This window comes from Oncorhynchus nerka, linkage group LG17, assembly GCF_034236695.1.
Source record: "Oncorhynchus nerka isolate Pitt River linkage group LG17, Oner_Uvic_2.0, whole genome shotgun sequence".
In the NCBI taxonomy this organism is placed as follows: domain Eukaryota; kingdom Metazoa; phylum Chordata; class Actinopteri; order Salmoniformes; family Salmonidae; genus Oncorhynchus; species Oncorhynchus nerka.
The window spans coordinates 3,074,298-3,101,857 of record NC_088412.1 but is presented as its reverse complement, the minus strand read 5'-3'; the positions used below and the strand labels follow the sequence as shown (position 1 = coordinate 3,101,857).

Genomic DNA, 27,560 nt, shown 5'->3' with positions numbered 1-27,560 from the left:
GAGGGAGGAGTCAGAGAGTTGAGAGGGAGGAGTAGGAGAGTTGAGAGGGACGTGTCAGAGAGTTGAGAGGGAGGAGTCAGAGAGTTGAGAGGGAGGAGTCAGAGAGTTGAGAGGTACGCGTCAGAGAGTTGAGAGGGAGGAGTCAGAGAGTTGAGAGGGACGCGTCAGAGAGTTGAGAGGGAGGAGTCAGAGAGTTGAGAGGGAGGAGTCGGAGCATTGAGCGGGATGCGTCAGAGAGTTGAGAGGGACATGTCAGAGAGTTGAGAGGGAGGAGTCAGAGAGTTGAGAGGGAGGCGTTAAAGAGTTGAGAGGGACGCGTCAGAGAGTTGAGAGGGAGGAGTCTGAGAGTTGAGAGGGAGGCGTCAGAGAGTTGAGAGGGAGGCGTCAGAGAGTTGAGAGGGATGCGTCAGAGAGTTGAGAGGGAGGCGTCAGAGAGTTGAGAGGGAGGAGTCAGAGAGTTGAGAGGGATGCGTCAGAGCGTTGAGAGGGACATGTCAGAGAGTTGAGGGGGAGGCGTCAGAGAGTTGAGAGGGACATGTCAGAGAGTTGAGAGGGAGGCGTCAGAGAGTTGAGAGGGAGGAGTCAGAGAGTTGAGAGGGAGGAGTCAGAGAGTTGAGAGGGATGCGTCAGAGCGTTGAGAGGGACATGTCAGATAGTTGAGAGGGAGGAGTCAGAGAGTTGAGAGGGAGGAGTCAGAGAGTTGAGAGGGAGGCGTCAGAGAGTTGAGAGGGACATGTCAGAGAGTTGAGAGGGAGGCGTCAGAGAGTTGAGAGGGAGGAGTCAGAGAGTTGAGAGGGACATGTCAGAGAGTTGAGAGGGAGGAGTCAGAGAGTTGAGAGTGATGCGTCAGAGAGTTGAGAGGGACATGTCAGAGAGTTGAGAGGGAGGGGTCAGAGAGTTGAGAGGGAGGAGTCAGAGAGTTGAGAGGGAGGAGTCAGAGAGTTGAGAGGGAGGCGTAAAAGAGTTGAGAGGGACGCGTCAGAGAGTTGAGAGGGAGGCGTCAGAGAGTTGAGAGGGAGGAGTCAGAGAGTTGAGAGGGAGGAGTCGGAGAGTTGAGAGGGACGTGTCAGAGAGTTGAGAGGGAGGAGTCAGAGAGTTGAGAGGGAGGAGTCAGAGAGTTGAGAGGGAGGTGTCAGAGAGTTGAGAGGGACGCGTCAGAGAGTTGAGAGGTACGCGTCAGAGAGTTGAGAGGGAGGAGTCAGAGAGTTGAGAGGGACGCGTCAGAGAGTTGAGAGGGAGGAGTCAGAGAGTTGAGAGGGAGGAGTCAGAGAGTTGAGAGGGACATGTCAGAGAGTTGAGAGGAAGGAGTCAGAGAGTTGAGAGTGATGCGTCAGAGAGTTGAGAGGGACATGTCAGAGAGTTGAGAGGGAGGAGTCAGAGAGTTGAGAGGGAGGAGTCAGAGAGTTGAGAGGGAGGAGTCAGAGAGTTGAGAGGGAGGCGTCAAAGAGTTGAGAGGGACGCGTCAGAGAGTTGAGAGGGAGGCGTCAGAGAGTTGAGAGGGAGGAGTCAGAGAGTTGAGAGGGAGGAGTCGGAGAGTTGAGCGGGACGTGTCAGAGAGTTGAGAGGGAGGAGTCAGAGAGTTGAGAGGGAGGAGTCAGAGAGTTGAGAGGGACATGTCAGAGAGTTGAGAGGGAGGCGTCAGAGAGTTGAGAGGGACATGTCAGAGAGTTGAGAGGGAGGCGTCAGAGAGTTGAGAGGGAGGAGTCAGAGAGTTGAGAGGGAGGCGTCAGAGAGTTGAGAGGGTCATGTCAGAGAGTTGAGAGGGAGGCGTCAGAGAGTTGAGAGGGACATGTGAGAGAGTTGAGAGGTACGCGTCAGAGAGTTGAGAGGGAGGAGTCAGAGAGTTGAGAGGGAGGCGTCAGAGAGTTGAGAGGGACATGTCAGAGAGTTGAGAGGGAGGCGTCAGAGAGTTGAGAGGGACATGTCAGAGAGTTGAGAGGGAGGCGTCAGAGAGTTGAGAGGGAGGAGTCAGAGAGTTGAGAGGGACATGTCAGAGAGTTGAGAGGGAGGAGTCAGAGAGTTGAGAGTGATGCGTCAGAGAGTTGAGAGGGACATGTCAGAGAGTTGAGAGGGAGGAGTCAGAGAGTTGAGAGGGAGGAGTCAGAGAGTTGAGAGGGAGGCGTCAAAGAGTTGAGAGGGACGCATCAGAGAGTTGAGAGGGAGGCGTCAGAGAGTTGAGAGGGAGGAGTCAGAGAGTTGAGAGGGACGCGTCAGAGAGTTGAGAGGTACGCGTCAGAGAGTTGAGAGGGAGGAGTCAGAGAGTTGAGAGGGACGCGTCAGAGAGTTGAGAGGGAGGAGTCAGAGAGTTGAGAGGGACGCGTCAGAGAGTTGAGAGGGAGGCGTCAGAGAGTTGAGAGGGACATGTCAGAGAGTTGAGAGGGAGGCGTCAGAGAGTTGAGAGGGAGGAGTCAGAGAGTTGAGAGGGATGCGTCAGAGCGTTGAGAGGGAAATGTCAGAGAGTTGAGAGGGAGGCATCAGAGAGTTGAGAGGGACATGTCAGAGAGTTGAGAGGGAGGAGTCAGAGAGTTGAGAGGGATGCGTCAGAGCGTTGAGAGGGACATGTCAGAGAGTTGAGAGGGAGGAGTCAGAGAGTTGAGAGGGAGGAGTCAGAGAGTTGAGAGGGAGGAGTCAGAGAGTTGAGAGTGATGCGTCAGAGAGTTGAGAGGGACATGTTAGAGAGTTGAGAGGGAGAAGTCAGAGAGTTGAGAGGGAGGAGTCAGAGAGTTGAGAGGGAGGAGTCAAAGAGTTGAGAGGGAGGCGTAAAAGAGTTGAGAGGGCCGCGTCAGAGAGTTGAGAGGGAGGCGTCAGAGAGTTGAGAGGGAGGAGTCAGAGAGTTGAGAGGGAGGAGTCGGAGAGTTGAGAGGGACGTGTCAGAGAGTTGAGAGGGAGGAGTCAGAGAGTTGAGAGGGACATGTCAGAGAGTTGAGAGGGAGGAGTCAGAGAGTTGAGAGGGAGGAGTCAGAGAGTTGAGAGGGAGGTCTCAGAGAGTTGAGAGGGACGCGTCAGAGAGTTGAGAGGTACGCGTCAGAGAGTTGAGAGGGAGGAGTCAGAGAGTTGAGAGGGACGCGTCAGAGAGTTGACAGGGAGGCGTCAGAGAGTTGAGAGGGACATGTCAGAGAGTTGAGAGGGAGGCGTCAGAGAGTTGAGAGGGAGGCGTCTGAGCGTTGAGAGGGATGCGTCAGAGAGTTGAGAGGAAGGCGTCAGAGAGTTGAGAGGGAGGAGTCAGAAAGTTGAGAGGGATGCGTCAGAGCGTTGAGAGGGACGTGTCAGAGAGTTGAGAGGGAGGCGTCAGAGAGTTGAGAGGGACATGTCAGAGAGTTGAGAGGGAGGCGTCAGAGAGTTGAGAGGGAGGAGTCAGAGAGTTGAGAGGGAGGAGTCAGAGAGTTGAGAGGGATGCGTCAGAGCGTTGAGAGGGACATGTCAGAGAGTTGAGAGGGAGGAGTCAGAGAGTTGAAAGGGAGGAGTCAGAGAGTTGAGAGGGAGGAGTCAGAGAGTTGAGAGGGAGGTGTCAGAGAGTTGAGAGGGACGCGTCAGAGAGTTGAGAGGTACGCGTCAGAGAGTTGAGAGGGAGGAGTCAGAGAGTTGAGAGGGACGCGTCAGAGAGTTGAGAGGGACATGTCAGAGAGTTGAGAGGGAGGCGTCAGAGAGTTGAGAGGGACATGTCAGAGAGTTGAGAGGGAGGCGTCAGAGAGTTGAGAGGGAGGCGTCAGAGAGTTGAGAGGGTCATGTCAGAGAGTTGAGAGGGAGGAGTCAGAGAGTTGAGAGGGACATGTCAGAGAGTTGAGAGGGAGGAGTCAGAAAGTTGAGAGGGATGCGTCAGAGCGTTGAGAGGGACATGTCAGAGAGTTGAGAGGGAGGCGTCAGAGAGTTGAGAGGGACATGTCAGAGAGTTGAGAGGGAGGCGTCAGAGAGTTGAGAGGGAGGAGTCAGAGAGTTGAGAGGGAGGAGTCAGAGAGTTGAGAGGGATGCTTCAGAGCGTTGAGAGGGACATGTCAGAGAGTTGAGAGGGAGGAGTCAGAGAGTTGAGAGGGAGGAGTCAGAGAGTTGAGAGGGAGGCGTCAGAGAGTTGAGAGGGACATGTCAGAGAGTTGAGAGGGAGGAGTCAGAGAGTTGAGAGGGACATGTCAGAGAGTTGAGAGGGAGGAGTCAGAGAGTTGAGAGGGAGGAGTCAGAGAGTTGAGAGGGAGGAGTCAGAGAGTTGAGAGGGAGGCGTCAAAGAGTTGAGAGGGACGCGTCAGAGAGTTGAGAGGGAGGCGTCAGAGAGTTGAGAGGGACGCGTCAGAGAGTTGAGAGGGACATGTCAGAGAGTTGAGAGGGACGCGTCAGAGAGTTGAGAGGGAGGATTCAGAGAGCTGAGAGGTAGGCGTCAGAGAGTTGAGAGGGAGGAGTCTGAGAGATGAGAGGGAGGCGTCAGAGAGTTGAGAGGGAGGAGTCGGAGCGTTGAGAGGGAGCGTCAGAGAGTTGAGAGGGACTTGTCAGAGAGTTGAGAGGGAGGAGTCAGAGAGTTGAGAGGGAGGCGTCAGAGAGTTGAGAGGGAGGAGTCGGAGCGTTGAGAGGGAGGCGTCAGAGAGTTGAGAGGGAGGAGTCAGAGAGTTGAGAGGGAGGAGTCAGAGAGTTGAGAGGGAGGCGTCAAAGAGTTGAGAGGGACGCGTCAGAGAGTTGAGAGGAGGCGTCAGAGAGTTGAGAGGAGGAGTCAGAGAGTTGAGAGGGAGGAGTCGGAGAGTTGAGCGGGACGTGTCAGAGAGTTGAGAGGGAGGAGTCAGAGAGTTGAGAGGGAGGAGTCAGAGAGTTGAGAGGGAGGTGTCAGAGAGTTGAGAGGGACGCGTCAGAGAGTTGAGAGGACGCGTCAGAGAGTTGAGAGGAGGAGTCAGAGAGTTGAGAGGGACGCGTCAGAGAGTTGAGAGGTACGCGTCAGAGAGTTGAGAGGGAGGAGTCAGAGAGTTGAGAGGGACGCGTCAGAGAGTTGAGAGGGAGGAGTCAGAGAGTTGAGAGGGACGCGTCAGAGAGTTGAGAGGGAGGCGTCAGAGAGTTGAGAGGGACATGTCAGAGAGTTGAGAGGGAGGCGTCAGAGAGTTGAGAGGGAGGAGTCAGAGAGTTGAGAGGGATGCGTCAGAGCGTTGAGAGGGAAATGTCAGAGAGTTGAGAGGGAGGCATCAGAGAGTTGAGAGGGACATGTCAGAGAGTTGAGAGGGAGGCGTCAGAGAGTTGAGAGGGAGGAGTCAGAGAGTTGAGAGGGAGGAGTCAGAGAGTTGAGAGGGATGCGTCAGAGCGTTGAGAGGGACATGTCAGAGAGTTGAGAGGGAGGAGTCAGAGAGTTGAGAGGGAGGAGTCAGAGAGTTGAGAGGGAGGAGTCAGAGAGTTGAGAGTGATGCGTCAGAGAGTTGAGAGGGACATGTTAGAGAGTTGAGAGGGAGAAGTCAGAGAGTTGAGAGGGAGGAGTCAGAGAGTTGAGAGGGAGGAGTCAAAGAGTTGAGAGGGAGGCGTAAAAGAGTTGAGAGGGCCGCGTCAGAGAGTTGAGAGGGAGGCGTCAGAGAGTTGAGAGGGAGGAGTCAGAGAGTTGAGAGGGAGGAGTCGGAGAGTTGAGAGGGACGTGTCAGAGAGTTGAGAGGGAGGAGTCAGAGAGTTGAGAGGGACATGTCAGAGAGTTGAGAGGGAGGAGTCAGAGAGTTGAGAGGGAGGAGTCAGAGAGTTGAGAGGGAGGTCTCAGAGAGTTGAGAGGGACGCGTCAGAGAGTTGAGAGGTACGCGTCAGAGAGTTGAGAGGGAGGAGTCAGAGAGTTGAGAGGGACGCGTCAGAGAGTTGACAGGGAGGCGTCAGAGAGTTGAGAGGGACATGTCAGAGAGTTGAGAGGGAGGCGTCAGAGAGTTGAGAGGGAGGCGTCTGAGCGTTGAGAGGGATGCGTCAGAGAGTTGAGAGGAAGGCGTCAGAGAGTTGAGAGGGAGGAGTCAGAAAGTTGAGAGGGATGCGTCAGAGCGTTGAGAGGGACATGTCAGAGAGTTGAGAGGGAGGCGTCAGAGAGTTGAGAGGGACATGTCAGAGAGTTGAGGGGAGCGTCAGAGAGTTGAGAGGGAGGAGTCAGAGAGTTGAGAGGGAGGAGTCAGAGAGTTGAGAGGGATGCGTCAGAGCGTTGAGAGGGACATGTCAGAGAGTTGAGAGGGAGGAGTCAGAGAGTTGAGAGGGAGGAGTCAGAGAGTTGAGAGGGAGGCGTCAGAGAGTTGAGAGGGACATGTCAGAGAGTTGAGAGGGAGGAGTCAGAGAGTTGAGAGGGACATGTCAGAGAGTTGAGAGGGAGGAGTCAGAGAGTTGAGAGGGAGGAGTCAGAGAGTTGAGAGGGAGGAGTCAGAGAGTTGAGAGGGAGGCGTCAAAGAGTTGAGAGGGACGCGTCAGAGAGTTGAGAGGGAGGCGTCAGAGAGTTGAGAGGGACGCGTCAGAGAGTTGAGAGGGACATGTCAGAGAGTTGAGAGGGACGCGTCAGAGAGTTGAGAGGGAGGATTCAGAGAGCTGAGAGGGAGGCGTCAGAGAGTTGAGAGGGAGGAGTCTGAGAGATGAGAGGGAGGCGTCAGAGAGTTGAGAGGGAGGAGTCGGAGCGTTGAGAGGGAGGCGTCAGAGAGTTGAGAGGGACTTGTCAGAGAGTTGAGAGGGAGGAGTCAGAGAGTTGAGAGGGAGGCGTCAGAGAGTTGAGAGGGAGGAGTCGGAGCGTTGAGAGGGAGGCGTCAGAGAGTTGAGAGGGAGGTGTCAGAGAGTTGAGAGGGAGGAGTCAGAGAGTTCAGAGGGAGTTGTCAGAGAGTTGAGAGGGACGCGTCAGAGAGTTGAGAGGGAGGCGTCAGAGAGTTGAGAGGGAGGAGTCGGAGCGTTGAGAGGGAGGAGTCAGAGAGTTGAGAGGGAGGAGTCTGAGCGTTGAGAGGGAGGAGTCAGAGAGTTGAGAGGGAGGAGTCTGAGCGTTGAGAGCGACGCGTCAGAGAGTTGAGAGGGAGGCGTCAGAGAGTTGAGAGGGAGGCGTCAGAGAGAGGCTATGAGAATCGAAATTGAGCTCAGGTGCATCCTGTTTCCATTTATAATCCTTGAGATGTTTCTACAACTTGATTAGAGTCTACCTGTGGTAAATTCAATTGATTGGAAATGATTTGGAAAGCCACACACCTGTCTATATAAGGTCCCACAGTTGACTGTACAGGTCAGGGCAAAAATCAAGCCATGAGGTCGAAATATATGTCCTTAGAGCTCCGAGACAGGATCGTGCTGAGGCACAGATAGTGGGGAAGGCTACCAAAAAATGTCTGCAGCACTGAAGGTCCCCAAGAACACAGTGGCCTCCATCAAATGGAAGAAGTTTGGAACAACCAATACTTTTCCTAGAGATTGCCAACCGGACAAACTGAACAATTGGGGGAGATGGGCCTTGATCAGGGAGGTGACCAAGAACCCGATGGTCAGAGTGACAGATCTCTAGATGAGAGAACCTTCCAGAAGGACAACTGATGGGGGGGGGGACAATTTAATCCATTTCAGAATAAGGCTATGAAGTAACAATAAGGAAAAAGACAAGGGGTCTAAATGTTTTCCAAAGGCTCTGTATATAACGCCAGAGGACTAGTATCTACCACTAGAGGTAGGTTACAGGACTAGTATCCACCACTAGAGGTAGGTTACAGGACTAGTATCCACCACTAGAGGTAGGTTACAGGACTAGTATCCACCACTAGAGGTAGGTTACAGGACTAGTATCCACCACCACTAGAGGTAGGTTACAGGACTAGTATCCACCACTAGAGGTAGGTTACAGGACTAGTATCCACCACTAGAGGTAGGTTACAGGACTAGTATCCACCACCACTAGAGGTAGGTTACAGGACTAGTATCCACCACCACTAGAGGTAGGTTACAGGACTAGTATCCACCACTAGAGGTAGGTTACAGGACTAGTATCCACCACTAGAGGTAGGTTACAGGACTAGTATCCACCACCACTAGAGGTAGGTTACAGGACTAGTATCCACCACTAGAGGTAGGTTACAGGACTAGTATCCACCACTAGAGGTAGGTTACAGGACTAGTATCCACCACCACTAGAGGTAGGTTACAGGACTAGTATCCACCACTAGAGGTAGGTTACAGGACTAGTATCCACCACTAGAGGTAGGTTACAGGACTAGTATCCACCACCACTAGAGGTAGGTTACAGGACTAGTATCCACCACTAGAGGTAGGTTACAGGACTAGTATCCACCACTAGAGGTAGGTTACAGGACTAGTATCCACCACCACTAGAGGTAGGTTACAGGACTAGTATCTACCACTAGAGGTAGGTTACAGGACTAGTATCCACCACTAGAGGTAGGTTACAGGACTAGTATCCACCACCACTAGAGGTAGGTTACAGGACTAGTATCTACCACTAGAGGTAGGTTACAGGACTAGTATCCACCACTAGAGGTAGGTTACAGGACTAGTATCCACCACTAGAGGTAGGTTACAGGACTAGTATCCACCACTAGAGGTAGGTTACAGGACTAGTATCCACCACTAGAGGTAGGTTACAGGACTAGTATCCACCACTAGAGGTAGGTTACAGGACTAGTATCCACCACCACTAGAGGTAGGTTACAGGACTAGTATCCACCACTAGAGGTAGGTTACAGGACTAGCATCCACCACTAGAGGTAGGTTACAGGACTAGTATCCACCACTAGAGGTAGGTTACAGGACTAGTATCCACCACTAGAGGTAGGTTACAGGACTAGTATCCACCACCACTAGAGGTAGGTTACAGGACTAGTATCCACCACTAGAGGTAGGTTACAGGACTAGTATCCACCACTAGAGGTAGGTTACAGGACTAGTATCCACCACTAGAGGTAGGTTACAGGACTAGTATCCACCACTAGAGGTAGGTCACAGGACTAGTATCTACCACCACTAGAGGTAGGTTACAGAACTAGTATCCACCACTAGAGGTAGGTTACAGGACTAGTATCCACCACTAGAGGTAGGTTACAGGACTAGTATCCACCACTAGAGGTAGGTTACAGGACTAGTATCCACCACTAGAGGTAGGTTACAGGACTAGTATCCACCACTAGAGGTAGGTTACAGGACTAGTATCCACCACTAGAGGTAGGTTACAGGACTAGTATCCACCACTAGAGGTAGGTTACAGGACTAGTATCCACCACTAGAGGTAGGTTACAGGACTAGTATCCACCACCACTAGAGGTAGGTTACAGGACTAGTATCCACCACCACTAGAGGTAGGTTACAGGACTAGTATCCACCACTAGAGGTAGGTTACAGGACTAGTATCCACCACTAGAGGTAGATTACAGGACTAGTATCCACCACTAGAGGTAGGTTACAGGACTAGTATCCACCACCACTAGAGGTAGGTTACAGGACTAGTATCCACCACTAGAGGTAGGTTACAGGACTAGTTTCCACCACCACTAGAGGTAGGTTACAGGACTAGTATCCACCACCACTAGAGGTAGGTTACAGGACTAGTATCCACCACTAGAGGTAGGTTACAGGACTAGTATCCACCACTAGAGGTAGGTTACAGGACTAGTATCCACCACCACTAGAGGTAGGTTACAGGACTAGTATCCACCACTAGAGGCAGGTTACAGGACTAGTATCCACCACTAGAGGTAGGTTACAGGACTAGTATCCACCACTAGAGGTAGGTTACATGACTAGTATCCACCACCACTAGAGGTAGGTTACAGGACTAGTATCCACCACTAGAGGTAGGTTACAGGACTAGTATCCACCACTAGAGGTAGGTTACAGGACTAGTATCCCACCACTAGAGGTAGGTTACAGGACTAGTATCTACCACTAGAGGTAGGTTACAGGACTAGTATCCACCACTAGAGGTAGGTTACAGGACTAGTATCCACCACCACTAGAGGTAGGTTACAGGACTAGTATCCACCACCACTAGAGGTAGGTTACAGGTCTAGTATCTACCACTAGAGGTAGGTTACAGGACTAGTATCTACCACTAGAGGTAGGTTACAGGACTAGTATCCACCACTAGAGGTAGGTTACAGGACTAGTATCCACCACTAGAGGTAGGTTACAGGACTAGTATCCACCACTAGAGGTAGGTTACAGGACTAGTATCCACCACCACTAGAGGTAGGTTACAGGACTAGTATTCGCCACCACTAGAGGCAGGTTACAGGACTAGTATCCACCACCACTAGAGGTAGGTTAAAGGACTAGTAACCACCACTAGAGGTAGGTTACAGGACTAGTATCCACCACTAGAGGTAGGTTACAGGACTAGTATCACCACTAGAGGTAGGTTACAGGACTAGTATCCACCACTAGAGGTAGGTTACAGGACTAGTATCCACCACTAGAGGTATGTTACAGGACTAGTATCTACCACTAGAGGCAGGTTACAGGACTAGTATCCACCCTAGACAGGTTACAGGACTAGTATCCACCACTAGAGGCAGGTTACAGGACTAGTATCCACCACTAGAGGTAGGTTACAGGACTAGTATCCACCACTAGAGGTAGGTTACAGGACTAGTATCCACCACCACTAGAGGTAGGTTACAGGACTAGTATCCACCACCACTAGAGGTAGGTTACAGGACTAGTATCCACCACCACTAGAGGTAGGTTACAGGACTAGTATCCACCACTAGAGGTAGGTTACAGGACTAGTATCCACCACCACTAGAGGCAGGTTACAGGACTAGTATCCACCACCACTAGAGGTAGGTTACAGGACTAGTATCCACCACTAGAGGTAGGTTACAGGACTAGTATCCACCACCACTAGAGGTAGGTTACAGGACTAGTATCCACCACCACTAGAGGTAGGTTACAGGACTAGTATCCACCACTAGAGGTAGGTTACAGGACTAGTATCCACCACCACTAGAGGTAGGTTACAGGACTAGTATCCACCACTAGAGGTAGGTTACAGGACTAGTATCCACCACTAGAGGTAGGTTACAGGACTAGTATCCACCACCACTAGAGGTAGGTTACAGGACTAGTATCCACCACTAGAGGTAGGTTACAGGACTAGTATCCACCACTAGAGGTAGGTTACAGGACTAGTATCCACCACCACTAGAGGTAGGTTACAGGACTAGTATCCACCACTAGAGGTAGGTTACAGGACTAGTATCCACCACTAGAGGTAGGTTACAGGACTAGTATCCACCACCACTAGAGGTAGGTTACAGGACTAGTATCCACCACCACTAGAGAGGTTAGGTTACAGGACTAGTATCCACCACTAGAGGTAGGTTACAGGACTAGTATCCACCACTAGAGGTAGGTTACAGGACTAGTATCCACCACCACTAGAGGTAGGTTACAGGACTAGTATCCACCACTAGAGTGTAGGTTACAGGACTAGTATCCACCACTAGAGGTAGGTTACAGGACTAGTATCCACCACCACTAGAGGTAGGTTACAGGACTAGTATCCACCACCACTAGAGGTAGGTTACAGGACTAGTATCCACCACTAGAGGTAGGTTACAGGACTAGTATCCACCACTAGAGGTAGGTTACAGGACTAGTATCCACCACCACTAGAGGTAGGTTACAGGACTAGTATCCACCACTAGAGGTAGGTTACAGGACTAGTATCCACCACTAGAGGTAGGTTACAGGACTAGTATCCACCACCACTAGAGGTAGGTTACAGGACTAGTATCTACCACTAGAGGTAGGTTACAGGACTAGTATCCACCACTAGAGGTAGGTTACAGGACTAGTATCCACCACCACTAGAGGTAGGTTACAGGACTAGTATCCACCACTAGAGGTAGGTTACAGGACTAGTATCCACCACTAGAGGTAGGTTACAGGACTAGTATCCACCACTAGAGGTAGGTTACAGGACCATCCACCACCACTAGAGGTAGGTTACAGGACTAGTATCCACCACTAGAGGTAGGTTACAGGACTAGTATCCACCACTAGAGGTAGGTTACAGGACTAGTATCCACCACTAGAGGTAGGTTACAGGACTAGTATCCACCACTAGAGGTAGGTTACAGGACTTCCACCACAGGACTAGTATCCACCACCACTAGAGGTAGGTTACAGGACTAGTATCCACCACTAGAGGTAGGTTACAGGACTAGTATCCACCACCACTAGTTACAGGATCCACCACTAGAGGTAGGTTACAGGACTAGTATCCACCACTAGAGGTAGGTTACAGGACTAGTATCCACCACTAGAGGTAGGTTACAGGACTAGGTATCTACCACCACTAGAGGTAGGTTACAGAACTAGTATCCACCACTAGAGGTAGGTTACAGGACTAGTATCCACCACTAGAGGTAGGTTACAGGACTAGTATCCACCACTAGAGGTAGGTTACAGGACTAGTATCCACCACTAGAGGTAGGTTACAGGACTAGTATCCACCACTAGAGGTAGGTTACAGGACTAGTATCCACCACTAGAGGTAGGTTACAGGACTAGTATCCACCACTAGAGGTAGGTTACAGGACTAGTATCCACCACTAGAGGTAGGTTACAGGACTAGTATCCACCACCACTAGAGGTAGGTTACAGGACTAGTATCCACCACCACTAGAGGTAGGTTACAGGACTAGTATCCACCACTAGAGGTAGGTTACAGGACTAGTATCCACCACTAGAGGTAGATTACAGGACTAGTATCCACCACTAGAGGTAGGTTACAGGACTAGTATCCACCACCACTAGAGGTAGGTTACAGGACTAGTATCCACCACTAGAGGTAGGTTACAGGACTAGTATCCACCACCACTAGAGGTAGGTTACAGGACTAGTATCCACCACCACTAGAGGTAGGTTACAGGACTAGTATCCACCACTAGAGGTAGGTTACAGGACTAGTATCCACCACTAGAGGTAGGTTACAGGACTAGTATCCACCACCACTAGAGGTAGGTTACAGGACTAGTATCCACCACTAGAGGCAGGTTACAGGACTAGTGTCCACCACTAGAGGTAGGTTACAGGACTAGTATCCACCACTAGAGGTAGGTTACATGACTAGTATCCACCACCACTAGAGGTAGGTTACAGGACTAGTATCCACCACTAGAGGTAGGTTACAGGACTAGTATCCACCACTAGAGGTAGGTTACAGGACTAGTATCCACCACCACTAGAGGTAGGTTACAGGACTAGTATCTACCACTAGAGGTAGGTTACAGGACTAGTATCCACCACTAGAGGTAGGTTACAGGACTAGTATCCACCACCACTAGAGGTAGGTTACAGGACTAGTATCCACCACCACTAGAGGTAGGTTACAGGTCTAGTATCTACCACTAGAGGTAGGTTACAGGACTAGTATCTACCACTAGAGGTAGGTTACAGGACTAGTATCTACCACTAGAGGTAGGTTACAGGACTAGTATCCACCACTAGAGGTAGGTTACAGGACTAGTATCCACCACTAGAGGTAGGTTACAGGACTAGTATCCACCACCACTAGAGGTAGGTTACAGGACTAGTATTCGCCACCACTAGAGGCAGGTTACAGGACTAGTATCCACCACCACTAGAGGTAGGTTAAAGGACTAGTATCCACCACTAGAGGTAGGTTACAGGACTAGTATCCACCACTAGAGGTAGGTTACAGGACTAGTATCCACCACTAGAGGTAGGTTACAGGACTAGTATCCACCACTAGAGGTAGGTTACAGGACTAGTATCCACCACTAGAGGTATGTTACAGGACTAGTATCTACCACTAGAGGCAGGTTACAGGACTAGTATCCACCACTAGAGGCAGGTTACAGGACTAGTATCTACCACTAGAGGCAGGTTACAGGACTAGTATCCACCACTAGAGGCAGGTTACAGGACTAGTATCCACCACCACTAGAGGTAGGTTACAGGACTAGTATCCACCACTAGAGGTAGGTTACAGGACTAGTATCCACCACCACTAGAGGTAGGTTACAGGACTAGTATCCACCACTAGAGGTAGGTTACAGGACTAGTATCCACCACTAGAGGTAGGTTACAGGACTAGTATCCACCACCACTAGAGGTAGGTTACAGGACTAGTATCCACCACCACTAGAGGTAGGTTACAGGACTAGTATCCACCACTAGAGGTAGGTTACAGGACTAGTATCCACCACCACTAGAGGTAGGTTACAGGACTAGTATCCACCACCACTAGAGGTAGGTTACAGGACTAGTATCCACCACTAGAGGTAGGTTACAGGACTAGTATCCACCACCACTAGAGGTAGGTTACAGGACTAGTATCCACCACTAGAGGTAGGTTACAGGACTAGTATCCACCACTAGAGGTAGGTTACAGGACTAGTATCCACCACCACTAGAGGTAGGTTACAGGACTAGTATCCACCACTAGAGGTAGGTTACAGGACTAGTATCCACCACTAGAGGTAGGTTACAGGACTAGTATCCACCACTAGAGGTAGGTTACAGGACTAGTACACACCTTCCTCTGCATCTCTTGCCTTCTTTTCGGCCCCGTCTTGCCTGGCACACTGCAGCATCATCCCACAGAAGGCCTTCATCACCGGGTGACTCTGACTCACTTCAATCTTTAGATAGTGAGCATAGCAACGATAGGCTGTTAGAGAGAAACAAGGACAGAGAGTTAGGGAGTTCAGAATCACTGGGCTAAAGCAATAGACACTGGATTTGAATCAAGATTCCTCCAATCCAAAGCCTGTGCCGGATGTTATAATGTCTTATGTAGTTGTTATAAAGGCTTTATGAATGCATATGCAACAATTGGGGCACACAATAAAGTTTTACATCTTATACACATTGGCTTATTGCAAGGATTGCCTCCAAAGCCTAAAACAGATGTTATATCATAACGCCTTTTGTAGAAGTTATAAATGCATAATGTAGGCTACGTAGTGTTACCCAATATATTGTGCAAATAATTTTTTTTTTTTTTCCAAAGCTATTCCTACACAACGTCCACAACACCAACACCATTTTAATTATTTATTAGACGCTCTTATGAAGAGCAACTTACTTTTAGTTCATTCATCTTCAGATAGCTAGGTGGACCAGTCATAGTCAGTACATTCATCTCCAGATAGCTAGGTGGACCAGTCATAGTCAGTACATTCACCTCCAGATAGCTAGGTGGACCAGTCATAGTCAGGACATTCATCTTCAGATAGCTAGGTGGACCAGTCATAGTCAGTACATTCATCTTCAGATAGCTAGGTGGACCAGTCATAGTCAGTACATTCATCTTCAGATAGCTAGGTGGACCAGTCATAGTCAGTACATTCATCTCCAGATAGCTAGGTGGACCAGTCATAGTCAGGACATTCATCTTCAGATAGCTAGGTGGACCAGTCATAGTCAGTACATTCATCTTCAGATAGCTAGGTGGACCAGTCATAGTCAGTACATTCATCTCCAGATAGCTAGGTGGACCAGTTATAGTCAGTACATTCATCTCCAGATAGCTAGGTGAACCAGTCATAGTCAGTACATTCATCTCCAGATAGCTAGGTGGACCAGTCATAGTCAGTACATTCATCTCCAGATAGCTAGGTGGACCAGTCATAGTCAGTACATTCATCTTCAGATAGCTAGGTGGACCAGTCATAGTCAGTACATTCATCTCCAGATAGCTAGGTGGACCAGTCATAGTCAGTACATTCATCTTCAGATAGCTAGGTGGGACAACCACATATCACAGTCATAGTCAGTACATTCATCCCCAGATAGCTAGAATAATGCTTTAATGTAGCAACATGTGGAAGAAGTCAAGGGGTCTGAATATAAGACTGAGTCCCTAATGGCACCCTATTCCCTATATAGTGCACTACTTTGGACCAGAACCCTATAGAACCCTATTCCCTATGTAGTGCACTACTTTGGACCAGAGCCCTATCAGAAATAGTGTGCTATTTGGGACGTCTCATAACTGCAGCAATTTCTGAGATTGGACTGCAATCACAATCACTGTGGCAAAGCAACGGGATAACGGTCTCACAGACTAGAGAATCCGGATATAAGGTTTCTGCTTGCAGCATGGTGAAGTGGAGGAGAAAACCACGGGATGGACCCTGGTCACAGGTAGTGCACTATTACGGGATTGGGGTGCCATTCGGGACACAGCCCTATTTCTGTCCTCAAAGTGGGAACTCTATCAATGCATTTATTCATTTATTCAGAGTAAATTGGTCCATTTTACTTAACACTATGGTGAGAGTATCATCGGGGGGGGGGGGGGGGGAGAAAAAATACATACCATTTCAAAAGGTGAAAATAACTGGGAGAAAATGACTTCTTGCCATTAGTCTACATATTGGTTCAAATAATATAATTGTGTGTCTGAAACTAGATCCAATGTCTTCTCTTTAGAGAATTGTAAAACACTAAGTGGTGAAATCTATCCATGGCTTTTAGTGGACTGCTGTGAACACAGGAAGCTGCTGAGGGGAGGACGGCTCAAAATAACGTCCAGAACGGAGCCAATGGAACGGCATCAAACACCTGGAAACCATGGAAACCACGTGTTTGATGTACTTGATACCGTTCCACCTATTCCGCTCCAGGCATTACCACGAGCCCGTTCTCCTCCTGAATCTGCCACCAACCTCCTGTGGTTCTTAGTGGTTGCACACATTAAAACACTAACCTTACAGGGTTAGGCTCAATTACAGAGAAATTGTAAGAGGAAGGAGTCATTCCACCTCAGACAGCACAAGAAAGTGGATTTCGAAACCCACCAGCTCAGAATGTTCTGCAATGAGAAACAGATACGAATTCCTGAAACATTTTGATGAAATATAATTTGATCACTGAGAAGGTAAGCTAATTGATTGGATTCAAATTGGCCATGTCAATTTATAGGATTCATATAGTATTCCATAAATGTGGTACCAAACATCCTAACAAGATGCGAGAATGGCTTTCTGAAATGAAATGCAATGTAGTTGTAGGAATGTAGATGTAGTAGTTAAATAAGGCTCTGTCCAGAAACAACCCCTAGCCCCTTTCCCCGTGTAGAGCTCTGAGAGGATTGGACAGGTACAGGTCCAGACCAGGGGGTAGGAGATCTGAGAGGATTGGACAGGGACACGTCCAGACCAGGGGTTAGGAGATCTGAGAGGATTGGACAGGTACAGGTCCAGACCAGGGGGTAGGAGATCTGAGAGGATTGGACAGGGACACATCCAGACCAGGGGGTAGGAGATCGGAGAGGATTGGACAGGGACAGGTCCAGACCAGGGGGTAGGAGATCGGAGAGGATTGGACAGGGACACATCCAGACCAGGGGGTAGGAGATCTGAGAGGATTGGACAGGGACCAAGGTTGTTTCCGGACATGGGTTAGATCACCTGTGTGAACTCCAGATAAACACAAAGGGTCCCAGTGACTCACCGGGGTCAAAGGCCTCTACATTGCGGTTGAGGAGGCTGATGTCCATGCGTCCCAGGTGGACGATATTGAACAGGGCCGTGATGACCAGCCGCCACACCCCCAGCACCACACCAATCAGAACATTGACCGGGAACAACAGGTAGGTCAGCAGGAAGAGACTACCCCTAGGAGAGAAACACAGAGTCAACAATCTAACCTATCTGTACCTGCCACGAATAAGAAACTAATGTCTACCCTGTCTACACCTGGCACCAATAACAAACTAATGTCTACACCTGGCACCAATAAGAAACTAATGTCTACCCTGTCTACACCTGGCACCAATAAGAAACTAATGTCTACACCTGGCACCAATAAGAAACTAATGTCTAGCCTGGCACCAATAACAAACTAATGTCTACACCTGGCACCAATAAGAAACTAATGTCTACACCTGGCACCAATAAGAAACTAATGTCTAGCCTGGCACCAATAAGAAACTAATGTCTACACCTGGCACCAATAAGAAACTAATGTCTACCCTGTCTACACCTGGCACCAATAAGAAACTAATGTCTACACCTGGCACCAATAAGAAACTAATGTCTACACCTGGCACCAATAAGAAACTAATGTCTACACCTGGCACCAATAAGAAACTAATGTCTACCCTGTCTACACCTGGCACCAATAAGAAACTAATGTCTACACCTGGCACCAATAAGAAACTAATGTCTACCCTGTCTACACCTGGCACCAATAAGAAACTAATGTCTACACCTGGCACCAATAAGAAACTAATGTCTACACCTGGAACCAATAAGAAACTAATGTCTACACCTGGAACCAATAAGAAACTAATGTCTACACCTGGAACCAATAAGAAACTAATGTCTACACCTGGCACCAATAAGAAACTAATGTCTACACCTGGCACCAATAAGAAACTAATGTCTACACCTGGAACCAATAAGAAACTAATGTCTACACCTATCACCAATAAGAAACTAATGTCTACACCTGGCACCAATAAGAAACTAATGTCTACACCTGGCACCAATAAGAAACTAATGTCTACCCTGTCTACACCTGGCACCAATAAGAAACTAATGTCTACACCTGGAACCAATAAGAAACTAATGTCTACACCTGGCACCAATAAGAAACTAATGTCTACACCTGGCACCAATAAGAAACTAATGTCTAGCCTGGCACCAATAAGAAACTAATGTCTAGCCTGTCACCAATAAGAAACTAATGTCTACACCTGGCACCAATAAGAAACTAATGTCTACACCTGGCACCAATAAGAAACTAATGTCTACACCTGGAACCAATAAGAAACTAATGTCTACACCTGGCACCAATAAGAAACTAATGTCTACACCTGGCACCAATAAGAAACTAATGTCTAGCCTGGCACCAATTAGAAACTAATGTCTACACCTGGCACCAATAAGAAACTAATGTCTACACCTGGCACCAATAAGAAACTAATGTCTACACCTGGCACCAATAAGAAACTAATGTCTACACCTGGCACCAATAAGAAACTAATGTCTAGCCTGGCACCAATAAGAAACTAATGTCTACACCTGGCACCAATAAGAAACTAATGTCTACACCTGGCACCAATAAGAAACTAATGTCTACACCTGGCACCAATAAGAAACTAATGTCTACACCTGGCACCAATAAGAAACTAATGTCTAGCCTGGCACCAATAAGAAACTAATGTCTACACCTGGCACCAATAAGAAACTAATGTCTAGCCTGGCACCAATAAGAAACTAATGTCTACCCTGTCTACACCTGGCACCAATAAGAAACTAATGTCTACACCTGGCACAAATAAGAAACTAATGTCTACACCTGGCACCAATAAGAAACTAATGTCTACACCTGGCACCAATAAGAAACTAATGTCTACCCTGTCTACACCTGGCACCAATAACAAACTAATGTCTACACCTGGCACCAATAAGAAACTAATGTCTACACCTGGCACCAATAAGAAACTAATGTCTACACCTGGAACCAATAAGAAACTAATGTCTTCACCTGGCACCAATAAGAAACTAATGTCTACACCTGGCACCAATAAGAAACTAATGTCTACACCTGGCACCAATAAGAAACTAATGTCCTCACCTGGAACCAATAAGAAACTAATGTCTACACCTGGCACCAATAAGAAACTAATGTCTAGCCTGGCACCAATAACAAACTAATGTCTACCCTGTCTACACCTGGCACCAATAAGAAACTAATGTCTACCCTGTCTACACCTGGCACCAATAACAAACTAATGTCTAGCCTGGCACCAATAAGAAACTAATGTCTACACCTGGAACCAATAAGAAACTAATGTCTACACCTGGAACCAATAAGAAACTAATGTCTACCCTGTCTACACCTGGCACCAATAAGAAACTAATGTCTACACCTGGAACCAATAAGAAACTAATGTCTACACCTGGAACCAATAAGAAACTAATGTCTACCCTGTCTACACCTGGCACCAATAAGAAACTAATGTCTACCCTGTCTACACCTGGCACCAATAAGAAACTAATGTCTACACCTGGCACCAATAAGAAACTAATGTCTACCCTGTCTACACCTGGCACCAATAAGAAACTAATGTCTACACCTGGCACCAATAAGAAACTAATGTCTACCCTGTCTACACCTGGCACCAATAACAAACTAATGTCTACCCTGTCTACACCTGGCACCAATAACAAACTAATGTCTACCCTGTCTACACCTGGAACCAATAAGGAACTAATGTCTACACCTGGCACCAATAAGAAACTAATGTCTGGCACCAATAACAAACTAATGTCCTGGCACCAATAACAAACTAATGTCTACCCTGTCTACCTGGAACCAATAAGAAACTAATGTCTACCCTAATGTCTACACCTGGAACCAATAAGAAACTAATGTCTACACCTGGCACCAATAAGAAACTAATGTCTAGCCTGTCACCAATAAGAAACTAATGTCTAGCCTGGCACCAATAAGAAACTAATGTCTACACCTGTCACCAATAAGAAACTAATGTCTACACCTGGCACCAATAAGAAACTAATGTCTACACCTGGCACCAATAAGAAACTAATGTCTACACCTAATAAGAAACTAATGTCTACACCACCAATAAGAAACTAATGTCTACACCTGGCACCAATAAGAAACTAATGTCTACACCTGGCACCAATAAGAAACTAATGTCTACACCTGGAACCAATAAGAAACTAATGTCTACACCTGGCACCAATAAGAAACTAATGTCTACACCTGGCACCAATAAGAAACTAATGTCTAGCCTGGCACCAATAAGAAACTAATGTCTAGCCTGTCACCAATAAGAAACTAATGTCTAGCCTGTCACCAATAAGAAACTAATGTCTACACCTGGCACCAATAATGAACCAATAAGAAACTAATGTCTACACCTGGAACCAATAAGAAACTAATGTCTACACCTGGCACCAATAAGAAACTAATGTCTACACCTGGCACCAATAAGAAACTAATGTCTAGCCTGGCACCAATTAGAAACTAATGTCTACACCTGGCACCAATAAGAAACTAATGTCTACACCTGGCACCAATAAGAAACTAATGTCTACACCTGGCACCAATAAGAAACTAATGTCTAGCCTGGCACCAATAAGAAACTAATGTCTACACCTGGCACCAATAAGAAACTAATGTCTACACCTGGCACCAATAAGAAACTAATGTCTACACCTGGCACCAATAAGAAACTAATGTCTACACCTGGCACCAATAAGAAACTAATGTCTAGCCTGGCACCAATAAGAAACTAATGTCTACACCTGGCACCAATAAGAAACTAATGTCTAGCCTGGCACCAATAAGAAACTAATGTCTACCCTGTCTACACCTGGCACCAATAAGAAACTAATGTCTACACCTGGCACCAATAAGAAACTAATGTCTACACCTGGCACCAATAAGAAACTAATGTCTACCCTGTCTACACCTGGCACCAATAACAAACTAATGTCTACACCTGGCACCAATAAGAAACTAATGTCTACACCTGGCACCAATAAGAAACTAATGTCTACACCTGGAACCAATAAGAAACTAATGTCTTCACCTGGCACCAATAAGAAACTAATGTCTACACCTGGCACCAATAAGAAACTAATGTCTACACCTGGCACCAATAAGAAACTAATGTCCTCACCTGGAACCAATAAGAAACTAATGTCTACACCTGGCACCAATAAGAAACTAATGTCTAGCCTGGCACCAATAACAAACTAATGTCTACCCTGTCTACACCTGGCACCAATAAGAAACTAATGTCTACCCTGTCTACACCTGGCACCAATAACAAACTAATGTCTAGCCTGGCACCAATAAGAAACTAATGTCTACACCTGGAACCAATAAGAAACTAATGTCTACACCTGGAACCAATAAGAAACTAATGTCTACCCTGTCTACACCTGGCACCAATAAGAAACTAATGTCTACACCTGGAACCAATAAGAAACTAATGTCTACACCTGGAACCAATAAGAAACTAATGTCTACCCTGTCTACACCTGGCACCAATAAGAAACTAATGTCTACCCTGTCTACACCTGGCACCAATAAGAAACTAATGTCTACACCTGGCACCAATAAGAAACTAATGTCTACCCTGTCTACACCTGGCACCAATAACAAACTAATGTCTACCCTGTCTACACCTGGCACCAATAACAAACTAATGTCTACCCTGTCTACACCTGGAACCAATAAGAAACTAATGTCTACACCTGGCACCAATAAGAAACTAATGTCTACACCTGGCACCAATAACAAACTAATGTCTAGCCTGGCACCAATAAGAAACTAATGTCTACCCTGTCTACACCTGGAACCAATAAGAAACTAATGTCTACACCTGCACCAATAAGAAACTAATGTCTACACCTGGCACCAATAAGAAACTAATGTCTAGCCTGGCACCAATAAGAAACTAATGTCTAGCCTGTCACCAATAAGAAACTAATGTCTACACCTGGCACCAATAAGAAACTAATGTCTACACCTGGCACCAATAAGAAACTAATGTCTAGCCTGGCACCAATAAGAAACTAATGTCTACACCTGGCACCAATAAGAAACTAATGTCTACACCTGGCACCAATAAGAAACTAATGTCTACACCTGGCACCAATAAGAAACTAATGTCTACACCTGGCACCAATAAGAAACTAATGTCTACCCTGTCTACACCTGGCACCAATAACAAACAAATGTCTACACCTGGCACCAATAAGAAACTAACAAACAAATGTCTACACCTGGCACCAATAAGAAACTAATGTCTACACCTGGAACCAATAAGAAACTAATGTCTACACCTGGCACCAATAAGAAACTAATGTCTACACCTGGCACCAATAAGAAACTAATGTCTACACCTGGCACCAATAAGAAACTAATGTCTACACCTGGAACCAATAAGAAACTAATGTCTACACCTGGCACCAATAAGAAACTAATGTCTAGCCTGGCACCAATAACAAACTAATGTCTACACCTGGCACCAATAAGAAACTAATGTCTACACCTGGAACCAATAAGAAACTAATGTCTACACCTGGAACCAATAAGAAACTAATGTCTACCCTGTCTACACCTGGCACCAATAAGAAACTGCCCTGTCTACACCTGGCACCAATAACAAACTAATGTCTAGCCTGGCACCAATAAGAAACTAATGTCTACACCTGGAACCAATAAGAAACTAATGTCTACACCTGGAACCAATAAGAAACTAATGTCTATCCTGTCTACACCTGGCACCAATAAGAAACTAATGTCTACCCTGTCTACACCTGGCACCAATAACAAACTAATGTCTAGCCTGGCACCAATAAGAAACTAATGTCTACACCTGGAACCAATAAGAAACTAATGTCTACACCTGGAACCAATAAGAAACTAATGTCTACCCTGTCTACACCTGGCACCAATAACAAACTAATGTCTACCTTGTCTACACCTGGCACCAATAACAAACTAATGTCTACCCTGTCTACACCTGGCACCAATAACAAACTAATGTCTACACCTGGCACCAATAAGAAACTAATGTCTACACCTGGCACCAATAAGAAACTAATGTCTACACCTGGAACCAATAAGAAACTAATGTCTTCACCTGGCACCAATAAGAAACTAATGTCTACACCTGGCACCAATAAGAAACTAATGTCTACACCTGGCACCAATAAGAAACTAATGTCTACCCTGTCTACACCTGGCACCAATAACAAACTAATGTCTACACCTGGCACCAATAAGAAACTAATGTCTACACCTGGCACCAATAAGAAACTAATGTCTACACCTGGAACCAATAAGAAACTAATGTCTTCACCTGGCACCAATAAGAAACTAATGTCTACACCTGGCACCAATAAGAAACTAATGTCTACACCTGGCACCAATAAGAAACTAATGTCCTCACCTGGAACCAATAAGAAACTAATGTCTACACCTGGCACCAATAAGAAACTAATGTCTAGCCTGGCACCAATAACAAACTAATGTCTACCCTGTCTACACCTGGCACCAATAAGAAACTAATGTCTACCCTGTCTACACCTGGCACCAATAACAAACTAATGTCTAGCCTGGCACCAATAAGAAACTAATGTCTACACCTGGAACCAATAAGAAACTAATGTCTACACCTGGAACCAATAAGAAACTAATGTCTACCCTGTCTACACCTGGCACCAATAAGAAACTAATGTCTACACCTGGAACCAATAAGAAACTAATGTCTACACCTGGAACCAATAAGAAACTAATGTCTACCCTGTCTACACCTGGCACCAATAAGAAACTAATGTCTACCCTGTCTACACCTGGCACCAATAAGAAACTAATGTCTACACCTGGCACCAATAAGAAACTAATGTCTACCCTGTCTACACCTGGCACCAATAACAAACTAATGTCTACCCTGTCTACACCTGGCACCAATAACAAACTAATGTCTACCCTGTCTACACCTGGAACCAATAAGAAACTAATGTCTACACCTGGCACCAATAAGAAACTAATGTCTACACCTGGCACCAATAACAAACTAATGTCTAGCCTGGCACCAATAAGAAACTAATGTCTACCCTGTCTACACCTGGAACCAATAAGAAACTAATGTCTACACCTGGCACCAATAAGAAACTAATGTCTACACCTGGCACCAATAAGAAACTAATGTCTAGCCTGGCACCAATAAGAAACTAATGTCTAGCCTGTCACCAATAAGAAACTAATGTCTACACCTGGCACCAATAAGAAACTAATGTCTACACCTGGCACCAATAAGAAACTAATGTCTAGCCTGGCACCAATAAGAAACTAATGTCTACACCTGGCACCAATAAGAAACTAATGTCTACACCTGGCACCAATAAGAAACTAATGTCTACACCTGGCACCAATAAGAAACTAATGTCTACACCTGGCACCAATAAGAAACTAATGTCTACCCTGTCTACACCTGGCACCAATAACAAACAAATGTCTACACCTGGCACCAATAAGAAACTAATGTCTACACCTGGCACCAATAAGAAACTAATGTCTACACCTGGAACCAATAAGAAACTAATGTCTACACCTGGCACCAATAAGAAACTAATGTCTACACCTGGCACCAATAAGAAACTAATGTCTACACCTGGCACCAATAAGAAACTAATGTCTACACCTGGAACCAATAAGAAACTAATGTCTACACCTGGCACCAATAAGAAACTAATGTCTAGCCTGGCACCAATAACAAACTAATGTCTACACCTGGCACCAATAAGAAACTAATGTCTACACCTGGAACCAATAAGAAACTAATGTCTACACCTGGAACCAATAAGAAACTAATGTCTACCCTGTCTACACCTGGCACCAATAAGAAACTGCCCTGTCTACACCTGGCACCAATAACAAACTAATGTCTAGCCTGGCACCAATAAGAAACTAATGTCTACACCTGGAACCAATAAGAAACTAATGTCTACACCTGGAACCAATAAGAAACTAATGTCTATCCTGTCTACACCTGGCACCAATAAGAAACTAATGTCTACCCTGTCTACACCTGGCACCAATAACAAACTAATGTCTAGCCTGGCACCAATAAGAAACTAATGTCTACACCTGGAACCAATAAGAAACTAATGTCTACACCTGGAACCAATAAGAAACTAATGTCTACCCTGTCTACACCTGGCACCAATAACAAACTAATGTCTACCCTGTCTACACCTGGCACCAATAACAAACTAATGTCTACACCTGGCACCAATAAGAAACTAATGTCTACACCTGGCACCAATAAGAAACTAATGTCTACACCTGGAACCAATAAGAAACTAATGTCTTCACCTGGCACCAATAAGAAACTAATGTCTACACCTGGCACCAATAAGAAACTAATGTCTACACCTGGCACCAATAAGAAACTAATGTCCTCACCTGGAACCAATAAGAAACTAATGTCTACACCTGGCACCAATAAGAAACTAATGTCTAGCCTGGCACCAATAACAAACTAATGTCTACCCTGTCTACACCTGGCACCAATAAGAAACTAATGTCTACCCTGTCTACACCTGGCACCAATAACAAACTAATGTCTAGCCTGGCACCAATAAGAAACTAATGTCTACACCTGGAACCAATAAGAAACTAATGTCTACACCTGGAACCAATAAGAAACTAAATGTCTACCCTGTCTACACCTGGCACCAATAAGAAACTAATGTCTACACCTGGAACCAATAAGAAACTAATGTCTACCCCTGGCACCAATAAGAAACTAATGTCTACCCTGTCTACACCTGGCACCAATAACAAACTAATGTCTACCCTGTCTACACCTGGCACCAATAAGAAACTAATGTCTACACCTGGCACCAATAAGAAACTAATGTCTACACCTGGAACCAATAAGAAACTAATGTCTACACCTGGAACCAATAACAAACTAATGTCTACCCTGTCTACACCTGGCACCAATAACAAACTAATGTCTACACCTGGCACCAATAACAAACTAATGTCTAGCCTGGCACCAATAAGAAACTAATGTCTACCCTGTCTACACCTGGCACCAATAAGAAACTAATGTCTACACCTGGCACCAATAAGAAACTAATGTCTACACCTGGCACCAATAAGAAACTAATGTCTAGCCTGGCACCAATAAGAAACTAATGTCTACCCCTGGCACCAATAAGAAACTAATGTCTACCCTGTCTACACCTGGCACCAATAACAAACTAATGTCTACCCTGTCTACACCTGGCACCAATAAGAAACTAATGTCTACACCTGGCACCAATAAGAAACTAATGTCTACACCTGGCACCAATAAGAAACTAATGTCTAGCCTGGCACCAATAAGAAACTAATGTCTACACCTGGCACCAATAAGAAACTAATGTCTACACCTGGCACCAATAAGAAACTAATGTCTAGCCTGGCACCAATTAGAAACTAATGTCTACACCTGGCACCAATAAGAAACTAATGTCTACACCTGGCACCAATAAGAAACTAATGTCTACACCTGGCACCAATAAGAAACTAATGTCTACACCTGGCACCAATAAGAAACTAATGTCTAGCCTGGCACCAATAAGAAACTAATGTCTACACCTGGCACCAATAAGAAACTAATGTCTACACCTGGCACCAATAAGAAACTAATGTCTACACCTGGCACCAATAAGAAACTAATGTCTACACCTGGCACCAATAAGAAACTAATGTCTAGCCTGGCACCAATAAGAAACTAATGTCTACACCTGGCACCAATAAGAAACTAATGTCTAGCCTGGCACCAATAAGAAACTAATGTCTACCCTGTCTACACCTGGCACCAATAAGAAACTAATGTCTACACCTGGCACCAATAAGAAACTAATGTCTACACCTGGCACCAATAAGAAACTAATGTCTACACCTGGCACCAATAAGAAACTAATGTCTACCCTGTCTACACCTGGCACCAATAACAAACTAATGTCTACACCTGGCACCAATAAGAAACTAATGTCTACACCTGGCACCAATAAGAAACTAATGTCTACACCTGGAACCAATAAGAAACTAATGTCTTCACCTGGCACCAATAAGAAACTAAT

At 46.5% G+C, this 27,560-nt stretch overlaps 1 protein-coding gene across 2 annotated transcripts in view; it reads right to left on the bottom strand.

Annotated features, from left to right (window-relative positions):
• Positions 1 to 27,560, bottom strand: part of LOC115126492 (receptor for retinol uptake stra6-like) — a 203,889-nt gene that overhangs the window by 13,216 nt on the left and 163,113 nt on the right. For both annotated transcript variants that reach the window (XM_065002842.1, XM_065002843.1), the window contains 2 exons: positions 17,380 to 17,543; positions 14,456 to 14,590 (listed from right to left, as the gene is read on the bottom strand). In XM_065002842.1, the coding sequence (XP_064858914.1) occupies positions 14,456 to 14,590; positions 17,380 to 17,543 (299 nt within the window). The remainder of the gene's footprint in view (positions 1 to 14,455; positions 14,591 to 17,379; positions 17,544 to 27,560) is intronic.